The following is a 20797-nucleotide window of genomic DNA, read 5'->3' as shown; positions in this document are numbered from 1 at the left end:
CACAGAAAAGCAAACAAGCCTGATTTCTAAAACAAAAGATAATTTTTTGAAAAAGGAATCTTGAGACAGCACAAATTTCCAACTAAAATAAACTTTAAATGAAGGGCTTGTAGCCATCACAGGATTCTTTTTCCTTGCACCAGCTGGAGCTGTTCTCTTTGGCAGAAGCCGTAGGTTCTGTCTCACCTTGTGAAGAACAGCAGTCACTGTCTGTCAATTTCTCCTAAGCAGCGGGGGGAAAAGATTGCACCATGTTTGTGTCAGGGGGTTCCAGGCCCCAAGAAGGGAGTTTTTCAAAGCTCTAAAGGAACGTGGGCCTCCGAGTTGAGTGAGTGATAGGGGGCCAGGGCCGGGGAGGGGGGGGAGGTTTGCCAAGTTCACAGTCACACTTCTTCCTCTATCCTGATGTCACCTGGCATGTGTACACTAGATTAGGGGTGTAGGTGCCCCAGAGTCAGTAAATGATCTCCAGAACAAACCATTTGAGGTCCAGTGAAGTCAACGGTAAGTCAGAACCATGTTTGGCTCACTTCTTGGTGGCAACTAGTGGTTCTTTCTGGAAGATCTGCCATCTTGTCTGCTTTTAAGACCAAGGGTGACTAGTGGATGTACTTTGGAGGGTTAACTCCCAAGCATGACGCAGAACAGGATCCCTGCCGTGTGAAACCAGATAAGGCTATAAAACACCACGTCTGCTTGTGTCACCCGGAGATGCCGGAGCAGGAGGCCGGTGTGTTTTGTGGGTAGAAGGGGAAATGAGAGGAGGCCTCTGTCCGTATTCCACTGTTACTGCTCACAGGACCCAGGTGGCCCATCCTGGCATCCCTGCCCTGGTTCAGTCTCTTCTCCAGTGCGGCTGTGACAAAATGGTCTCCTTTCATGTGCTGCCCCTTATGGTGGGATGCTTTGAAAGGGCTTGCCTCGGGGTCTCTGAACTCCTTGTTTACCGTCATTGGCGCTACTTGGGCTGTGGGGGGCACAGAGCCTGGGCCACCTCCTGGTTCTTACTCAGAGGCTCTTGAGCAGACGTGGGTGTCTCTGTGAATCCCCTTACCTGAGATAGACTGGAATGAGGGTTGATGCAGACCCTCATGGAAAATGAAGGGATGAGGACTATCGATAAATCCTTGTGTTGTGGCACGGTGGGCTCTGCGGGCGGTGCGTGAACACATGGCCCCTCTGCCCAGGTCTTTGCGGAACCTGCTGGACGGGGAGATGGAGCACTCAGCGGCCCTGCGGCAGGAGGTCGACACCTTGAAAAAGAAGGTGGCCGAGCAGGAGGAGCGGCACGTCCTGAAGATCCAGGCGCTGGCAAGGTAGGGGGGAGCAGGGGGCACGACAAGCAGGCGTGGGGGGAGGTGCGGGGGCTTTGTGCAAACCCCAAGCACACCCTTCACCGGCGCTTATAATTAAACAACAAAGACCAATGGAAATCTATGCATTTGAAATTTTAATTTAACTTACTGGGTAATTACTGCATAATATGTATGCATATGGCTCGAAATACAAAAGGTACATGCGGTAAACGATGCCATGCCCCTGGAGGCGGGCAGTGCTAGCCGGTCCAGAGATGCTCCTTCACCTCCTGCTCCTGCCTTCCTTCCACCTCCGTGAGAAATAGTCGTGTATTCCACGCCCCCCTCACTTGGCATCGTAGAGATGTTTCTCTACCGGGGTATGTGGGGCCGCCCTCTTTCTAATCGTGATCGCTTGTCGTCCGCACCAGCGTTGGTTCGATGACCAGGGTGCCCCCAGCCAGGCATCAGAGGTGGTTTGTGATGATCTGCTGAGGATGTTGTTTGTAATGATGCCACAGTGCATAACCTTTGCGTTCATCGCTTTGTTCTCCTGAATTTGTTGGAAAAACTCCTGGAAGTAGAATTGCTGGGTCCAAGTGTGGTAGTTTTTGAAGGTGGATAGAGGTCAACACCTCCTCTGCCCATTCCCTCTGCCTGTTACCCCCGCCCCCCAACCTTAGAGGCTGCGCTAACATGCATCCCGCAGCAGCGGGTGAGAAGACCTGCTTCTGTCCAGCCGTGCCCACAGGGGTTGGGCCCCACGTCTGGGTCCCTGATAACCTCACAGGTGAAAAGTGGCCCTGGCAAAATGGTTTTCATCTTCGTCTTCCTAATGATGAATACAGTTAAGCCTGTTCTTAATAAAGAGCCATTTTATTTCTTTCCTGTGATTTAGTTTGTGAGTTTTCTTTAATAAAATACAATCTCAAGTCCCATAAAAAATGTGGACTTTCCTGAATTTCTTCACATGCAAACATTTTTACGTACTGCACTTAAAATCTATAGCCTGTCATTTCTTAGTCTGCTTCTCTGAAGCACTTAGATTTCATGTTAATGGCTTTTACGTGCTCAGATGTGGCATTTCATTGAGCTAATGAACCACATGAAAATAATTTCCATTTATTGGACATTTGAGTTCGAGTTTTTTTCCTGTTTTAAGGTAGGATAAGCAATTTATTGGTGGTTCTTTAAAGCTACTTTAAAATAAGACCTGTTATTTCCTGGAGGGGTGCCTGGGTGGCTCAGTCAGTTAAGCGGCTGTCTCTTGGTTTTGGCCCTGGTCATAATCTCTGGGTCATGAGATGGAGCCTTGTGTTGGGCTCCGCACTCAGTCGGGAGCCTGCTTGAGGTTCTCTCCCTCTGCCCCTCTCCTTGCTTGTGTGTGCTCTCTAAAAAATAAATCTCTAAAAAAACCCCAAAAACAAAAAACAACAAAACAAACCCAGGAGCTGCAGTCCTGTGGATCTGCAGGGGGTCCCGAGCTTCCGTGTTCACAGCGTTACTGTCCTGGTGCTCCCCAGTGATACGTGTGTGGAACTACTGGAATTGTTACGTATATGTAGTCAAACGTTGGCCCAATGATCCCATATCTAGTTTTAATGAGAACTTCTCTGCTTTCTTCATACTTTGAAATGCCCTCTCAAGAACATCAGACAGTTGAATGACAGTAAGTACAGTCCCCGGCATTTTCTCTACTGGGCCACTGTTCAGCCTGGCATGCCACGGTTCTGGGGTAGAATTGTGTGTGTTTACGATAAAGACTGAAGTGTGCAGACCCTCTGGTTCTGAGTCACAGACTGCTGTTCTCCGTCACTTTGGGATTGTGTTAGGAGGCTGCTTAGCCTTGAGTCCCCGCTCCGTTGCTTGCAGGTTGTGTTTCTGGGTGATGGCTGAACATGAGCAAGCGTGCATTTCTTCGTTGAGGATATAGATGATCTTCTGCACCAGAAAGGACAAAATGAGAGCTGTATTTGAAAGGACATGACGCTCTGGTTAGAAGCAGTTAAGTGTATTTTATAGGAAGTGTGTTTTAGTATATGATAATTCTGAGGAGAAGTTTAGCCCATGAATGCAATAGAAAAAATTAATTTCTTAAGCAACTTTTATAATCTGAAGTGTCCCCATTGGAACCGTGGGTAGCTAAGAGTGGAAGGTGCCTGAAGGTTTGCAGTCTGCATGTAGAAGGAACATCTGTGAAGGGGCACGTACTTGAGCAGGAGAACACAGGAAGGAAGCAAATGAAGCAGCTGGAGGTGTACGTTTTGATACGGGCCAACTGCTGACCTGTTCCAGAGAGTTCCTGTGCCAGTTGTTGGAACTTTCTTCTTGCTCCTGGCCACGGAAGGAGCGCGGTCAGTGCTGCCAGATGGTGGACCTGCGTGGACAGTTGTTGCTTGGGAGCCTGGGGTGCTGTTGATGACGGGGCGCAGGAAGGGTCACAGGCCAGAGGCGAGGCCCAGGTGCGTGCCCCGGGCTGTTCTGTTCTCACATCCACTTGTGTTCCGGTGGCAGGTGTCACAGTGCAGGTGGTTCAGCCTAGTGGTCGGTGGCACGGATGCTACCATCAGACTGTGGGGGTCCAGTCATGGCTTCGCTACTGCTTAGTTGTGTGAGCCTGAGCAAACGACTCCTTCGTTCCCTTAGCTGTAAGGTGAGGATAAGAAAACCCTGGACCTCACCGTTGTTGTAGGATAAAATGGGAGTGTGTGTCGGTTCAGTAAATGTGCTTCGTAAGTGCTCAATAAATGTTAACGGTCATTATCCTTTTTCTTTAGTATAATAATTATATTAGTAAGAAACCTTATCTAATCAAAACCTAAATTTTAATGGCAATGGTGCAGAAAGAATTAAATGTTAGGCTATTTCAGACCCTAAAAAGTGAAGTTATTTTTGCTGTAAGGATTGGAATACTCAGACTGCTTTAGTGTGTATGTGTGTTTTACTGGATTTGAGTGTTGTTGTAAAACTGAACCCTCCCCTGCCCCCCACCCCCCCGAACAAATTCAGCATTTTCTCATGTACCTTTTTGCTCAAAATTCATGCCTTTCCTTTGGTGCAGTCATGGGGTGCCATCATGGCTCAACCAAGAACAAAGTCCTATAACCAGCCCGGTGCTTTTGTGGCCCCGAGCAGCTGCTCGATCCTGAGGTGGGGATATTTTAGTCTGGAGCAGTTCAGAGTGTGAGTCTCATGGCTAAAAGATTACCCTATTTCCTACGGAATTAAGCAAACTGAAGCTATGAGACGGGTTCACAGGAAGCAGACTCTTACATGCAAACTACCTTTGAGAGAAGCAAGTGACCAGGGTTGTTGGATTATTGCTGGCATGTTTTCTGTTTTTGCTCATTTAGCTCTTTTTTTTTCTTTATAAAGATTTTATTTATTTGACAGAGACAGCGAGAGAGGGAACACAAGCGGGGGTGGTGAGAGAGGGAGAAGCAGGCTTCCCGCAGAGCAGGGAGCCCGATGTGGGGCTCAATCCCAGGACCCCGGGATCATGACCTGAGCCGAAGGCAGACGCTTAATGACTGAGCCACCCAGGCGTCCCTATTAGTTAGCTTTTAACGTGCAAAACATTATTTCAGAACTTGGCAGTTTAAAACAAATGTTCATGATCTTCACAATTCTTGGGGGTTTGGAATCTGGGAATGGATCAGCTGGGTGGTTCTCGATCAGAGTTTATCATGAGGCTGCAGTTGCCTGACAGCTTGGTAGGGACTGGAGGGTCAATTTTTTTTTTTTTAAGATTTATGTATTTGAGAGAGAGCACATGTACGCACAAGAAGGGTACAGGGAGAGGGAGAAAATCCCAAGCAGACTCCCCGCTGAGCATGGAGCCTGATGCAGGGCTCAGTTCCATCACCCCGAGATCACGACCCAAGCCGAAATCAAGAGTCAGATGGTCAACCGATTGAGCCACCCAGGTGCCCCTGGAGGGTCCACTTTCAACTCACTCGTGTGGCTCTTGGTAAGAGGCCTCTCTTCGCTGCCACGTGGGCCTCTAAAGTAGGGCTGCGCACAGCATAGCAGCTGGTTTCCTGGGTAGTGAGTAACCTAAGAGTAAGAGAATACACCGCATGGAAGACACAGTCTTTCACAACCTAATCTTGGGAATGAGACCCTATCAGTTTCCCTGTTTCCTGTTGTCACACATTTGAACCCTGATTTAGTGTAGGAGGGGTCTACACATGGATGGGCCTTCCAAGAGGCAGAGATCATTGGGGGTCAGTTTAGAGCCTGTCTGCCGTGGCCACCAGGATTCTTTTTCTCCCTGGGGTGGACACTATCCCAATCTTTTTGGATGGGTGGTTCTTCCTTCCTGTTCCATGTGATTTGGTGGGACTGACTCTGTCATTGCCTACCTGGGCTCCAGAGTGGGGCAGGTGATACAGGCCTGGATAGTCAGCTTGTTCTATTTCTTGATTATCGTGATTGGGTGACAGAAGGTATGCAGCCAAGTTGATTTGCTAAGAGGCGATTTTGGCCTTGTTGAGAGGATAGGATGTAAGGCAGGCATTGCTGGTGGCAGTCTTTGCTGCTGTGTGGGAAGATCCTGACCTCAAATGGCAACGACACAGTGGAGAGATGGGGGGAGAGAGAAACAGGCAGGTTCTAATTATATACCTTGAGCTCGTGGATCCAGTCTTTCTTGAAGCTCTTTTTCCTCTGGACTTAGCAGTTACATGAACTAATAAATTCCTTTTGTTACTTGAGTCAGTTTGTGAATGGTCTTCGCTGTTAAAATCCTGAGTCCTAACAAACCAGCCTTCTTTGTTTGTATAATAGGGGGTTGGAGGGAGTTGTGTTTCTTCTGTGCCTAAGTAGAATTGCTTCCTCAGCCATCAACCTGCCAGGTCCATGAAGAGATGTGCAACTGGTCATGATTCGGGAAGAGGGTGAGGAGTGTGTCCTGATGAGAACCCACTGGGTTGTTTCACAGAGCCCCAGTCAAAGCCTTTTCATCCTCTCTTGTCAGGACCAGCCTTACTATTACTGTTGGTCACAGCTTTATCTCCTGTTGGGGAGCGTGGGTGTGCAATCAAGAACATACTGGTTGTGTGGTGTAGCCATTTCCTTTACCCTCCTGAGCCTCTGGTTCCTCCTGTCTTGAAAATTTAAAAGGTAGGGGGTCTTTTCCGTATCTCCTGTGAGGTGACAAAAAGGAGAATGCAGTGTGGTGTGTCCTGGTGAGTGCTGGCTTGCAAGGGCTGTCTCTAACCCTTGGCTAAGGAGGCGGCACAGTGACTGAGGTCCTGGCTGGGCCACCTAGCAGTTTCTCACATTGTCCTTTCTCTGTCTGTGAACTGGTGCATAATAATCTGAACTAATATTAATAAACTTTTGGTTGTAGAAATCCAAACCAGATTAGCTTGGGTCAACAGGGGCATTTGGTGTCGGTGGGACTGGTCACTCTCTTCAGGTGTTACCGGACCCGGGTTCTCCAGTGAGCTCATCGCTCTCTCCCCTCTGCTCTTGGCTCTGTGTTCATGTCCTTCTTGGGTAGGGCCTCTGCACATAGCAGCAAAATGACCTCTGGTAGTGCCAAGCCTTGTGCGGGATCCAAAGAGAAGAGACTTTCTCCTCTTGTCCATATATAACCTCTTAGACTCTTCACTGGGCATGTTGTGGCCAGGAGTGAACAGAAGGCCATGATGGACTGCCTCACCAGGTCTCCAAGGCAGGCAGTGGGCAAATAAATCATGTTTGTTATACTTCCTCATAGGTTTGTGGGGAAGGTGACAGGAGCTAATGCTCCTAAAGTCCTCAGCAGATCTCCAGGCTCATCATCTGCTCAGTGGATGTTCCTGGATTTCTTTTTAGCTGGTGTATTGGCAATGGGTGGCTAGGGATGCTGAGGCCAGGCAAGAACTCGTGGGTCTGTCTCTTGTCCTTTCCCCTGCAGTGGGCATCTGGGAGCCTTTGGCCACTGACCTTCACTTGACCTTCAGCTCCTCCCAGTGTTTTTTCCAGTCCTGTGTGTCCCATTATTTGTCCCTTTTGGGCTGTTGCGTAGTTACCCGCCGTGACTGTGTCCTGCGTGTGAGACAGAACTGTACTGCCCAATCTGTAAGAGAAGGCTAAATAAGGCTCTTGGGCACCCCACTCCCATCATTCTATCTGGCCCCCGAGACCTTCACTGGCTTTCCAGGGAGGCTTTAAATCTCAGTCTCTTCCTTTTGTTGTTTTTAAATTAGAGAAATGTGAGGGGGTATGCTTTTAGTGAAAAAGGACCATAAATGTCTTCAGTGTTCATCTAGTCATTGATGATGGTTTTCATCCCAAGAGTCCAATGGTCAGAGTTGAGAAGTTCAAACATGGGCTCTGTGTCCTCTTTTCTGTCTTGACTCGTTTGGGTCTTAAAGTCCAGTAATAATTTGACCTCCTTAGCAAGCACCAAATCTCATGGATATGTAGTTTTCAGGCTCTAGAAGAGTCTGTATTCCTTTTTTAAAATAAAAATAATTGGGGGAGAAAATTTTGGGTAAGGTCCCCTTTATTGTACTGAAATGAAATGCATGGCTACTACGAGCTACCTATAGAACTAATTATTAAATGAGTGTAACACTCTAACTGCTATGAAGGAGAAAGAAAAGGAAAGGAACCGATAATAAAAAGTAGATTTCAATGTATATTGGCCGGGTATGGCTTTGTGGTTTAAGTGCTTGCACTACTTATAATGCATGAGTTTGGATTAAAGGCCATAAGAAGATCACAAGGCATTCTTTATAAGAACAGAAACTGAAAGAGCAGAGCGTGGTGGATTCTAGGGTAAAAACTAATACGTTGCGTGTATATTAAATGAACTAGATTGTAGGGTCAGACTAGAAACAAACTTTGCACCTAAGTGAAGGGTCCAGGACGATTGAAAGTGCAGTAGGTGTAAGTCACTCTTGGGTGTGGGACTGCCTTGGCCTTCAGGACAGCTAATGTCTCCGGCTCCACAGGATAAATGCAAGCAGCCCCAGCATTCTGGCGATGGCCAAAAGCGTCTCCATCCTTTGGCGTTGCTTAGACTTTGCCAAACATGAGTCACCAGGGGAGCTTTAGAAATGCCTAGGTCCACAACCTCTAGGAGGCGGTGGTATCCCCAGTGAGAGTCCTTGCCTTAGCCCTTATGCAGTATTCTTACCTTGAACAGTTTGCAAATATGCTGTCAGAATTGGGTGGGAGCCTTCTGGCTCATTTTGAGTTGCTTTAGTTTCTGAGAGGCTTTGGCTAAGGACTAGACCCTGACTACAATGAATTGTCCGTTGAGCTCCCACTGTGTGTCCCAGCCTACTCTGGTGCTCCTGACCCTCATTTCCCCCTTGGACACGAAGCTTGCTTTCCCCAAGGTCACTGGCTCTTGCACTTGGCTGAGTCTCATTAGCTGAATGAGCTGTGCTCTTCCTCATTCTTCAGCACGTCCTTGTCAGCAGCTGACAGGTCCGTGATGACTTACACCAGAGCAGCCACGGAGAGTTGAGTGCATGGGGTGGGACAAGGAGGAGTAGATGTATGCATTGGGGCAGGAGACAAGATGGCTTAGGCGGAGCTGGGTTCCTGAAGCTTAATGCTACTGAGATTCAGTGAAGGATGGTTTGTACTCATGTGTTCATTTGTTGAGTCACCCCACAAGCATCTATTCTGTGTTAAGCTTAGTCAATCAGATGAACAAGACAGAGCTGACTCGAACCTGTAGACCTGAAAATCGGGGGTGGGATATGTATAAACAAAGACTTTAACCTTTTGGCTGACAATGCCTTACGCTCCAGTTGAGTTGGCGCTTCTTGGAAGGAAGTATAGCGTAATGGTATGGGGCGAGCCTTGGATTGGAGCCCTACTTCTCAAGGTCAGGACTAGGGTAAGGTGAGTAAGAAACTCATCCTGAGGGTCCTGTTGGTGCTTCTGCCACATCGAGATGTGGGATTTCTGGTGGTAATTATACCCCGAATGCTTCTCACCTAGAAAACGGGGACAGTCGTCTCTCCCTTCTAGATGCTGTCAAAGAGAGAACACATGAAAAGTGCTAAGCACAGTGAGTGCTCTGAGTAAGTACTTGGTAAAAGCCAGCCGTGGTTGTTACTGGTTTCGTGGAAGTAAATTATTCCTCCATTCAAGCTTGCAAAGAGTCATTTTCTGGAGTAAATCTAGCCTGCTGTTGCTCAGATGTAACTAACTTTCTAATAAAGAATTCTTTGGGTTGAAGAGCTAAATGGCTCACTTAGACTTGGCTATATATTACCAGGGGAGCTTTTAAAACTGTGTCCAAAAACAAAAAACAAAACAAAACCAAAACCCCAGAAAACCAACTGTCCAGGGCCCCTCCAGACCAATTAAGTCCATCTCTGGAAGTGCAACCCGAACTGGTCCAGTGATGTGAGTGCTCAGCCAAGGTTGATGATTGGTGGTTTAGAGCAGCACTCCTCCAACTTGAATGTCTCCACCAGGTGCACCTGGCGGTCATGGTGGACTGCAGGCTCGGCTTCAGCAGCGCTGGGCAGGGCCTGTTAGCAGGTGTTTCTCGCAAGCTCTGGGTGATGCTGATGCCTCTGGTTCTGCAAGGATCTGCAAGGGGAAGTTCTCTGAAACCACCTGGGCTTGGAGAAAGCTGACAGCACTCGTAATTTTTCTTTCAGGGCCAAATTGGGAGTTAGTTTTGTATGCTAGTTTGAAAAACGGAATACTCTGATCCACTGCAAGAATTAGCACCATTAACATTTGTCATTTTTGCTTTTGATGATATTTTTAAGATGTATTTAATTGAGATAGCACAGGGGGGAAGAGGGAGAGAGAAACTCAGGCAGACTCCAGGCTGAGTGTGGAGTGTGATGCGGGGCTCGGTCCCATGACCGTGAGATCAGACCTGAGCCAAAATCAAGAGTAAGACGCTTAACCGACTGGAGTATCCAGGCACCCTGATATACTTTTTTAAAAGATTTTATTTATTTTAGAGAGATGGTGGTGGGGGGTGAGGAGCAGAGGGAGAGAGAGCGTGTCTTAGGCAGACTTCACGCTGAGCACATAGCCTGACATAGGGCTCAGTCTCCCGACCCTGAGATCAGAACCTGAGCTAAAATCCAGAGTTGGTCGCTGATCCAACTGTGCCACCCAGGTGCCCCTTTTGATGATCTTTTTAAGTTAATGATCAATACTCTGCAGGCTTGCTTTTGGTGAGTTTTGAAGGATCTGCATGTGTGGTATTAGCATGAGCCCATGATTCTGCAGGTTGATTTGCTCACTTGACATTGAATTGGATGCTCTCATGTTCAGATGCTTTCAAGTGGGATTCCAGGGCAGAATTCTGCCATGACTAGTCAGCTGGAGAGTTCCTGAGAAAGCTGTTGTTTCCATGCTGTTAAAAAAAAAAACAAAAAACAAAACAAAAAACCAAACAGCTTTAAGGTGTAAAAGCAACGTAACCTGAAATGGGAAAGAGCATCCCAAATCTCTCAACCCTAGTATAATGATTATTTCCCCTTAGTCCATTTAAGTACAATTTTTACATAGTTCTACCACTATCAGTGTGTGCATGCAATTTTTTTTTTTTAAGATTTTATTTATTTGCGAGAGAGACAATGAGAGACAGAGAGCATGAGAGGGAGGAGGGTCAGAGGGAGAAGCAGACTCCCCGCTGAGCAGGGAGCCCGATGTGGGACTCGATCCCGGGACTCCAGGATCATGACCTGAGCCGAAGGCAGTCGCTCAACCGACTGAGCCACCCAGGCGCCCCTGCATGCAATTTTTTTTACTAATGTTTTCTTGTGTTTTCATTTAGATTTCTAATTATGTTTAGAGATCCTCCCCCACCCCAACCCCTCGGAATATAAAAATGTATAAATTATAATCCTTAAGTCTGAGAATAAGAGCAGTTTAAAGAAGAAAATCCCCTGGACACGATTACCATTAATATGTTTTATTATTTATGAGGCATTTTATTCCAGTTCATTTTATGTATGTATTCATTTTACATAATTCAGATCATTCTGAATCTGTAAGTTGGTCTGCGTTGAAAAGCAGTTAGCATCCTACCATGAACGTTTCCTCATGTTATTCCCTTCTGTGGATCTCCCTTTCACAGGCTGTGTGGAATTCTGCATTGGGTTGTGTCCTTGTTTCTCACACATTCTTCTCCACTCTTCTCTCCTCGTAGGAGTAGGATTTCCATGAACATATTTTTTGGTAAAGCTCTTTCTTTGTCCTTTTTTGTTTTAAAGTCCTTAGTCTAGATTTCTAGAAGCGGAATTCCCACGTCAGAAGGGATTGTAAAGCCACGTCCAGGTGGCTCAGTCGGTTCAGCGTCTGCCTTGGGCTCAGGTCATAGTCCCAGGGTCCTGGGATCGAGCCCCGCATCGGGCTCCCTGCACAGCAGGGACCCTGCTTCTCTGTCTTCCTCTGCTAATCCCTCTGCTTTGTGCTCCCACTCTTGCTCTATCAAATAAATAAAATCTAAAAAAAAAAAGGGGAGGGGATCTGTGAAGGCTCTTGATCTATATTGCTAAAATTCTTTCCAGGGCAGAGGTGTCACCGGATACCCCCATGGTGGTATGTAGAGGGCCTGTCTCTTTGTCCTTTATGAAGGCTGTAAAGGACTCTACAGTTGACTTAGTGGTTGCCACACAGGTCGTGTTTGGGCTGCTTCTACTTCTCTGAGATTGTGGATGCAGGCTGAGATCGTATCCTTGTGTCTGTCACTTGTTGTCCCCTCTGCGAACATCTTTCCCTTGTACATATTGGCAGGAACAGGATCACAGGGCAAAGGATATGAATGCTTTAATGGCCCAAGTGAGGTGTTGCTCTGGTTCCAGGTTGAGGCAGGAAGGACCCTCCCCACCAAAAGAGCTTGAGCAAGTTTCTTCACCCTTCATCGCTGCTTGGCTCCTGCTTGGGGGAGTGTGGAAGGGATTTTCTAGCTGATTTTTCTTTAGGGAGTAGAGATGTGGGGATCCTCCCTTCCCCAGATAGAAAGGTAGAAAAGCCAAATGTGTTAACATCTGAACTTAAAATTACAGAAGTACCTTCTCAGACACCATGAGAAGTGGAGAGCCATCTAAGTTCCTTCACGCCCCTTTCGGAACTGGGTGACCCATTCGAGTTTCCTAGATATTTTTTCTGTATAGACATGGACAGGAAGAGAGGACCAGGAGCATCATGGCATCTGTTGCAGCAATCACGTACAAGGGAGAAAGCCATGTGCTTGTTTATTTTCTCTCATGCTTCCAGAATCCAATCAAAGACTCCAGTTTTGTTGATGAACTAAAATTCTTAAGGGGAGTAAGCAGCAAGGTATATTTGCACGAACAGCTGCATTTTGAAGCACGTGCCCATGTTGAATGGTTAAACACTAGAGCCATTAGTAGTCGGTGCCAGATGTTCCCCCCAAAATGTGCACCGAACATGGATTGCGGCGGTTCATCAAGATGCGAAAAATCTGCAGCTGCTGAGGGAACAGGGAGAAGGTTGTGTCTGAAACATCGCTTCAGCCCATCCCTTTTGCCATCAGAGCACAGGAGCAGGAGAGAAAAAATTACCCAAACCAACAAATATGAAAGAACTCTGACTAAACGGTTATGGTGATTATCCACGGTGGGGGGGCGGGGTGGGACGCAGCTACCATTCATTAATGCTCCATTTGCTGTTTTATTCAATGAGAAGTAAGGTAGAGCAGTCTGGAGGGGTAAATAAAAATAACAGAATGGTTTTGAGGGAAAACAGAAGACTGCAGAGCCAGGGAAGGGAGAAGAAGTGGAAGAGAGTGAGCACACCATCTAAAGTGAGTGTTAGCATTTGTGCTACTTGAGAGAAGTGGTTGAAAAGAACCAGTCGGACCTGGCTGATCCCAGAAGCTGGAGCCCCTTGCTCGGTTGAACGCCCTGGCTTTTCCTCTTTCCTTGGGAGAGGCAGAACTGGTAACCTGGTGATTCGTAGAAAATTTTTTGAACCTTGCCTTTCCGGTACGGTTCACAAGGTGGCAATTTCCATGTCAGTGAACATGAAGCCTGGGTCTTAAATAGAGCCAGCATGTGCGTGCCCTGCAGGCGGTGGCAGGGGCGATGACGTCACTGCCAAGCAACTTCTTGTTATTTTGGAGCCGGGGAGGGTAGCAACAGGAAGCTCAGCGGACGGGAGATATTCTTGGCAGCGGCAGAAGTGCAGTTTAAAGAGAGACAACTGTCAAGTTGAGGGATTCTAGAAGTTGGCTCACCGAGCAAATGAAAGTTCACGGAGTTTGTCCCGGGTGCCAGACACACTGCACAGACGCGTGAGATGCTCACCTGCCATCACGTGGCTCCTGCGGCCAAACACAATCACAAAAACATTTAAAGCCCAAGATCTGTTTCTTCATTTTTTTTTTTTTTCAATTTAAAGTCAATTAGCCAACATATAGTATATCATTAGTTTCAGAGGTGGAGTTCAGCAATTCATCAGTTCCTTATAACACACAGCGCTCATCCCATCACGTGCCCTCCTTCATGCCCATCACCCAGTTACCCCATCCCCCCACCCACCTCCCCTCCAGCAACCCTCAGTTTGTGTCCTAGTTAAGAGTCTCTCATGGTTTGTCTCCTTCTCTGATTTCTTCCTATTCCATTTTCCTTCCCTTCCCCTACGATCCTCTATGCTGTTTCTTATATTGCTCATATGAGTGAAACCATATGATAATTGTCTTTCTCTGACCGACTTACTTTGTTCAGTCTAATACCCTCCAGTTCCATCCATGTCGATGTAAAAGGTAAGATTTCATCCTTTCTGATGGCTGAGTAATATTCCGTTGTATATATGAACCACATCTTCTTTATCCATTTGTCTGTCAGTGGACACCTGGGCTCTTTCTATAGTTTGCCTATTGTGGACATTGCTGCTATGAACTTGGAGGTGCAGGTGCCCCTTGGGATCATTACATTTCTCTCTTGGGGTAAATACCCCAAAATAGTAGTAGTGCAATTGCTGGATCCTAGGGTAGCTCTATTTTTAACTGTCTGAGGAGCCTCCATACTGTTTTCCAGAGCTGCTGCACCAGCTTGCATTCCCACCAACAGTGTAGGAGGGTTCCCCTTTCTCTGCATCCTCGCCAACATTAGTTGTTTCCTGCCTTGTTAATTTTTGCCATCCTAACTGGTGTAAGGTGGTATCTCACTGTGGTTTTGATGTGTATTTCCCTGATGCCAAGTGACGTGGAGCATTTTTTCATGTGTCTTTTGGCCATTTGGATGTCGTCTTTGCAGAAATGGCTGTTCATGTCTTCTGCCCATTTCTTGATCGGATTATTTGTTCTTTGGGTGTTGAGTTTGATAAGTTCTTTATAGATTTTAGATACTAGCCCTTTATCTGATACGTCATTTGCAAATATCTTCTCCCATTCCATAGGCTGCCTTTTAGTTCTGTTGACTATTTCCTTTGCTGTGCTAAAGCTTTTTATCTTCTTTCTTGATTAAAACTCTCCACAGTGTAGGGATAAAGGGAACGTACCTCAATATCCTAAAAGCCGTATGTGAAAAGCCCACAGTGAATATCCTTCTCAATGGGGAAAAACTGAGACAGGGAGGTCCCCTCTCACTACTGGTGTTCAGCATAGCACTAGAAGTCCTAGCCTCAGCAATCAGACAACAAAAAGAAATAAAAGGCATCTGAATTAGCAAAGAGAAGGGCAAACTCTAAATTTTTGCAGATGACCTGATACTCTGTGGAAAACCCAAAAGACTCCATCCCAAAATTGCTAGAACTCACACAGGAATTCGGCAATGTGGCAGGATATAAAATCAATACACAGAAATAAGTTGCATTTCTATACACCAACAATGAGACGGAAGAAAGAGAAATTAAGGAATTGATCCCACTTAAAATGGCACCAAAACCCATAAGATACCTAGGAATAAACCTAACCAAAGATGTAAAGGATCTATACTCTAAAAACTATAGAAAACTTATGAAAGAAATTGAGGAAGACAAAGACATGGAAAAACATTCCAAGCTCATGGATTGGAAGAATAAATATTGTTAAAATGTCTATGCTACCCAGAGCAATCTACGCATTCAGTGCAATCTCTATTAAAATACCATGAACAGTTTTCACAGAGCTGGAACAAATAATCCTAAAATTTGTATGGAACCAGAAAAGTCCCCGAATACCCAGAGAAATACTGAAAAAGAAAAGCAAAGCTGGTGGCATCACAATTCCGGACTTCAAGCTCTATGACAAAGCTGTCATCATCAAGACAGTATGGTACTGGCACAAAAACAGACACATAGATCAATGGAACAGAATAGAGAGCCCAGAAATGGACCCTCAACTCTATGGTAAACTAATCTTCAACAAAGCAGGAAAGAATGTCCAGTGGAAAAAAGACCATCTCTTCAACAAATGTCGTTGGAAAAATTGGACAGCCACATGCAGAAGAATGACCCTGGACCATTTCCTTACAACACACACAAAAATAGACTCAAAATGGATGAAAGACCTAACTGTGAGACAGGAATCCATCAAAATCCTTGAGGAGAACACAGGCAGCAACCTCTTCGACCTCAGCTGCAGCAACTTCTTGGTAGACACGTCTTCAAAGGCAAGGGAAACAAAAGCAAAAATGAACTATTGAGACTTCATCACGAAGGACTGTTCCTTCAAATGTATTCTTTATGAGGTGCTCCAAATGTAGCCTCACTGAGTGTGGAGTTGTGCGGGCTGGGGTCTGGGGGCTGGGGGTCCTGGAATACCACCTACTGAGCTGTAATAAAACCCCCTTGTGAACCAAGCTGCCCGAAAAGGCAATTTGAAAATGATCACCTAGGCTGGAAGAGGTTTGCCTTTGAGTCCAGTTCTGCCTTGTTTCTGCTCCATGGAACTGAATCCACACGTGGCTTCCGCATCTCTTCCCCACAGTGGGGCTTTACCAGGAGCCAAGTTAATGGTGTCTTTTTAGATTTTGTTTTTCTCTTCATTGACTCCTCTTGTCTGTGAAATTTCCTAGTGCGATCTCTCCCTTTCCCGTGTTCTCCATCCCCCTTATTTGTTCTTTTTTCACTACTGCTGCCTTTTTTCTTTTTTTTTTTTTTAGGTTGCAAGCCTCACAAGGGCAGGGATCTTTGTCTCATTTGTTCACAAATCTGCCTCAGGGACCTGCATAATGCCTGGCATGTAGTAGAGCCCAGAAATGTCTTGAAAGAACAAATGCGTGTTGGGCAGTTATTTCTATGTTGTTGCTCTCCTGCATTTGGCTTAGCTTACTAAGGTCCTTTCATGGTCTAATAAGGCTGCTAGAACCCCAGCCATCACATATGCATTCTAGGCAGCAGAAAGGACAGAGCAGGGGAGGGGAAAAAACTGTGTGTGTTGACTACCCCCCCCTTTTTTTTTTAAAGGTTTTAATTATTTTAGAGCGCTCCAGTGGGGGCAGGGGCAGAGGGAGAGGGAGAGTGCGAAGCGCGAATCCCAAGCAGATTCCACACTCAGTGCAGAGCCCAACACGTGGGGCTCGATCTCACGACCCTGAGATCATGACCTGAGCCAAAACCAAGAGTCAGACGCTTAACCAACTGAGCCACCCAGGTACCCCTGTGCTGACTTCTTTTAAGGAGGTTACCCCCCATTCAGTCAAAACATTTTCTTACTTTTAAGTGGCCTGAACTTACTCTCTGAGGGATGCTGAGATTTTTTTCGTAGGGTACCTTGTCATCCCACACAGGACAGCAGAAGGGAAGAATTGATATTTTGGAAGGCAGACAGTGGTCTGTGCTCAGTGCCGTGAATGTAGTCCTCTCTCTTGGGAAAAAGTCACTTTTGTTACATAGAATGAAAACAGGTTCAGTTTTGTGGTTATTGGCAGATTGGTATATTCACTTGCCCCCAAAAGCAGAATGGCTTTTTTTTTTTTTTTTTTAAGATTTATTTATTTTAAAGAGCGAGAGAGTGCATATGAGTGGGAAGAGGGGCAGAGGGAGGGAGAAGGGAAGCAGACTCCCCGCTCAGTGGGGAGCCCAGTGTGGGGCTCGATCTCAGGACCCTGAGATCATAAGGTGAGCCAAAAATGGAGTCAGATGTTCAACTGACTGAGCCACCCAGGTACCCCAGAATGGCTTTTGAGTCAGAAAGACCATGGCTCAGATCTCCGTACTAAGCACCTCCTTAATACTGTAGCTGTGTCACGTTGGGCAAGTTGGTTTCCCTCTGAGCCTCAGTTTAAAACCGTCTATAAAAGGGGATAATAAAGGGCCTTTTCATGCATGATGGTGAGGATTGAAGGGTATAACCCAGGTGAAGAAATGTGGCAGGGTGTGGCATAGCAAGTTCATGGTTGGAGGCTGTTCTGTATCCTCCCATGATCTTTTTTTTTTTTTTTTAAAGATTTTGTTTATTTATTTGACAGAGAGAGACACAGCGAGAGAGGGAACACAAGCAGGGGGAGTGGGAGAGGGAGAAGCAGACTTCCCGCGGAGCAGGGAGCCCGATGCGGGGCTCGATCCCAGGACCCTGGGATCATGACCTGAGCCGAAGGCAGACGCTTAACGACTGAGCCACCCAGGCGCCCCTCCTCCCATGATCTTGATCACCATCTTGGCCGGTTATGGTTTCCAGACGCCAGGGATCCAAGGATGACAAAGACATGGTCTCTGTGTTCTAGAAGCTCACAGAAGGGTGTGCTAGGCAGAAGAGTCAGTGTAAGGGAGGAGAGGCACGATTCTGGATGGTAGGTTGAGGAAGCTACAGGTAGCTTGGGATGGTGGCAGTCCAGTGTCCTGGAGTCCACAGTGTATTTGGGGAAGGACTAAGGAAGGTTCTCTGGAATAAGGACCTGGGGACAATTCCAAAGGCCCCAGTGAGGAGTTTGGCCCTGATTCTGTGACTGGTGGGAAACTAGCAAAGGCCCTGAAACAGGAGGGTACTTGATGAGGTCTGTTTTGTGGGCCGTTCCTTCTCCCAGACCCTGTGGAGAGCTGGATGGCAGAAGGCACGTCTTGGAGGGGTGAGTGTGGGCTGGGGCCATACAGGCAAGAGGTGGGGGCCGCCACATCTCTGTAGGGCAGGTGATTCCAGAGAGAAGATGCTGTGGTCAGGCTGTGGTGGGATCAACACCAAGGGGTACGAGACTGGTTGCTTGGATTAGGGTCTGTCTGCCCTGCAGCCTTTGTTTCCTGGGGGCCGGGGGTGGGGATAAACAAGCTGTGAAGGAAGTACTTGCATGGCTCCCCGAGGCAGAGGACCGTACCCAACCCGGGTCCTTGCCAGCACCAGTGTTTTCTCTGTGATGTTCACTTCATGGCTGAGCGTCTTCCTTAGTGGCAGGGTTCTTGGCGAGTGAGGCAGCATGGAAACGGCAAAGCCCTGTGCCCCGTGGTGGTGACCCCCTGAAACCCCCGCTAACGAGCTCGTTACTGTGCAGTGATCGCGCCTTGAGGTTGGATGTGCGTGCCTGCATCCCTTTGTAATTACTGTGGTCCTACCATCAGCAGGCCCCAAGCCCACAAGGAGGAGGTTGTCTCTGGGTCACCGGGGCGGTCACAGCTTGTGGTTTGGGTTCATTTGTGCAGAGTGAGGGTAATCTGTTTTGACTCCTTTATCTGACTTGAAAATGGCTCCACTGGGCCAGAGATGTGGTCTTCTAGCAGATGGACGCTCTGATGTGGCATCAGGGGATGCGACCTGGATTTCCTGCCCAGGTTGGTTGCTAATCAGATTGTAACCTTGGCTTTCCGAGGACCTCATTAGGCCAAGGTAGCTCTGCCCTTCTCTGCCACATGGCGACAGAGTGAAACTTAGTATCTGTTTGCTCATGTTTCTTACTTAACTGTCTGATTATGATATTTTCCAAACACACAGAAGCAGTAGAAGAGTCTAACCCACCACCCAGCCTTAGCAGTTACTGACATTTTTGTTGCTCTGGTTTTGCCCATCCCTTCACGCTGTTTGCTGTTTTGCTGGAATGCCTCCGATGCTAGATGTTAGATCACCTGTAAAATTGGTTTTGTGTGAATCTCTGACAGATCAGGACTTGTGAAAAAACCATATGCAATGCTGTTAATGCCTTTAATACAATTAGCAACGATCTGTTGGTATTCTCTACTTTCTAAACTCAAAGATACTTGATTGTCTCAGATTCTTAGAGTGGCTTCGTTTGAATCTGTTTTGATTTTACTTTCAGGAGTATAAATCTGCCCCTGTCCTTTTCATGATTAAAACCCTGTGCACTGAGGGGGAGAAAAAAATGCTCACTCTTGACCACAGCCCGCCAGCCCTGCACGATCTGATCTGTGCCCGCCTGCCTCCCTCTGGAGATCTTTGCTGTTCTTGTGCCTGGAACATCCTACCCCCAGGCCTTGGCACAGCTGCATCTCTGCCGGATCTCTGAAGAGAGGGCTGCCTTGTCTACGCGGTTTTCCCCTTCTCCTCCAGACCTCTTCTCTTAATCCCATCAGGCTCTAAACTTATGTACGCTGCCTGTTTTTGGACATTTCTTCATGTTCTGTTTGATGTCGACCTCCTTCCTTCCACTGACGGGTGTCTGTCACCGAGGGCTGGGGCCAGGCCTGCCTGCCTGCTCCCTTTTCCCCGGTGCTTGGCACCGAGCCGCTCAGCCAGTTCTTGTTACGTGAGTGGCCGATTGTACGGCCCAGCGCCTCTGCACGGCATGGCCGGGAAGCCTGCAGCGCTCGCCTCTGGTAGGGAGAAGGTCCGTCTCTCTCTCTCTCTCTCTCTCTCTCTCATAATCAAAATGTTGGCACAGGTAGCTCAGGCCTTCAGAAGCAGCCATGCTAGTGATAGTTATTATTTATATAATAATACTCTGTAGATAACGCATAGTAGAATCTTTCGTTTCTATCACTCCTTCCTGTTAAGAGGAGGTCCCAAATGCATCTTTGAGTCCTCAGCTCCCACACAGAGTCTGGGAAACTGGTTAACAGACTGGGAAGTCCAGACCCCTGCAGATGGGCCTCTCAGGGTTTTGTCTGCTGGTATCTGGAGAGGAGACCGTCTAGCCTGGTGGCTCGTGCCCCGGAGTTCAGAGGAGAGCTGTTTGGAAACCCTGTCCTTCCTTGTGCCGCATAGCCCTGAGTGCATCACTTCCCCGAACCTCAAGTTGCTCATGCATCTCCAGCATCTCCAAAGCAGCGGTGGGCAAGGCCTTCCTCGGTCTCTTCACTCGCTGCTCGGAGACCGATGTCTGCTCACAGCAACGTTACTGGTGACTGTGTTGTTAGGCTGGGAGATGAACGAGCACACACCCCACAGGTCCCTGAACAGATGCTGCCTGTTAATTAGGGTTAAAATGTGGCTTAACGTCTTTTTTCCTTTTTGTGTGTTTTGTGGATTGGGGATTGTTTGTTTGGTCTCCTACCAGCTCAGCTACCCCTCACAGCGGCCAGTGAGTTGGGTCCTGGGGTTCTCTCAGTTTATGGGATGGAGGTGCCTGGGTTAGGCGAGTTGCCCAGGGTCACACACATACACAGCAGGCTGGGCCCAAGGTCAGACACATACATGGTGGACTGGGCTGGGGTTTGAACCTCTGTCTGCCTTCTTACCCTGTTGT

The 20797-nt window shown here is 47.3% G+C and overlaps 1 protein-coding gene across 2 annotated transcripts in view; it reads left to right on the top strand.

Annotated features, from left to right (window-relative positions):
* The window catches only part of SNX29 (sorting nexin 29), a 505967-nt gene that overhangs the window by 122186 nt on the left and 362984 nt on the right, over nt 1–20797 (top strand). For both annotated transcript variants that reach the window (XR_013448903.1, XM_078074795.1), the window contains exon 13: nt 1188–1316. Coding sequence is in view for 1 of the 2 variants with exons in the window: in XM_078074795.1 (XP_077930921.1) it covers nt 1188–1316 (129 nt within the window). In the remaining variant the exon portion in view is untranslated. The remainder of the gene's footprint in view (nt 1–1187; nt 1317–20797) is intronic.

The sequence above is a fragment of the Halichoerus grypus genome, chromosome 6 (genome assembly GCF_964656455.1).
Source record: "Halichoerus grypus chromosome 6, mHalGry1.hap1.1, whole genome shotgun sequence".
NCBI classification, from domain to species: domain Eukaryota; kingdom Metazoa; phylum Chordata; class Mammalia; order Carnivora; family Phocidae; genus Halichoerus; species Halichoerus grypus.
This window is presented reverse-complemented; position numbering and strand designations above follow the sequence as displayed.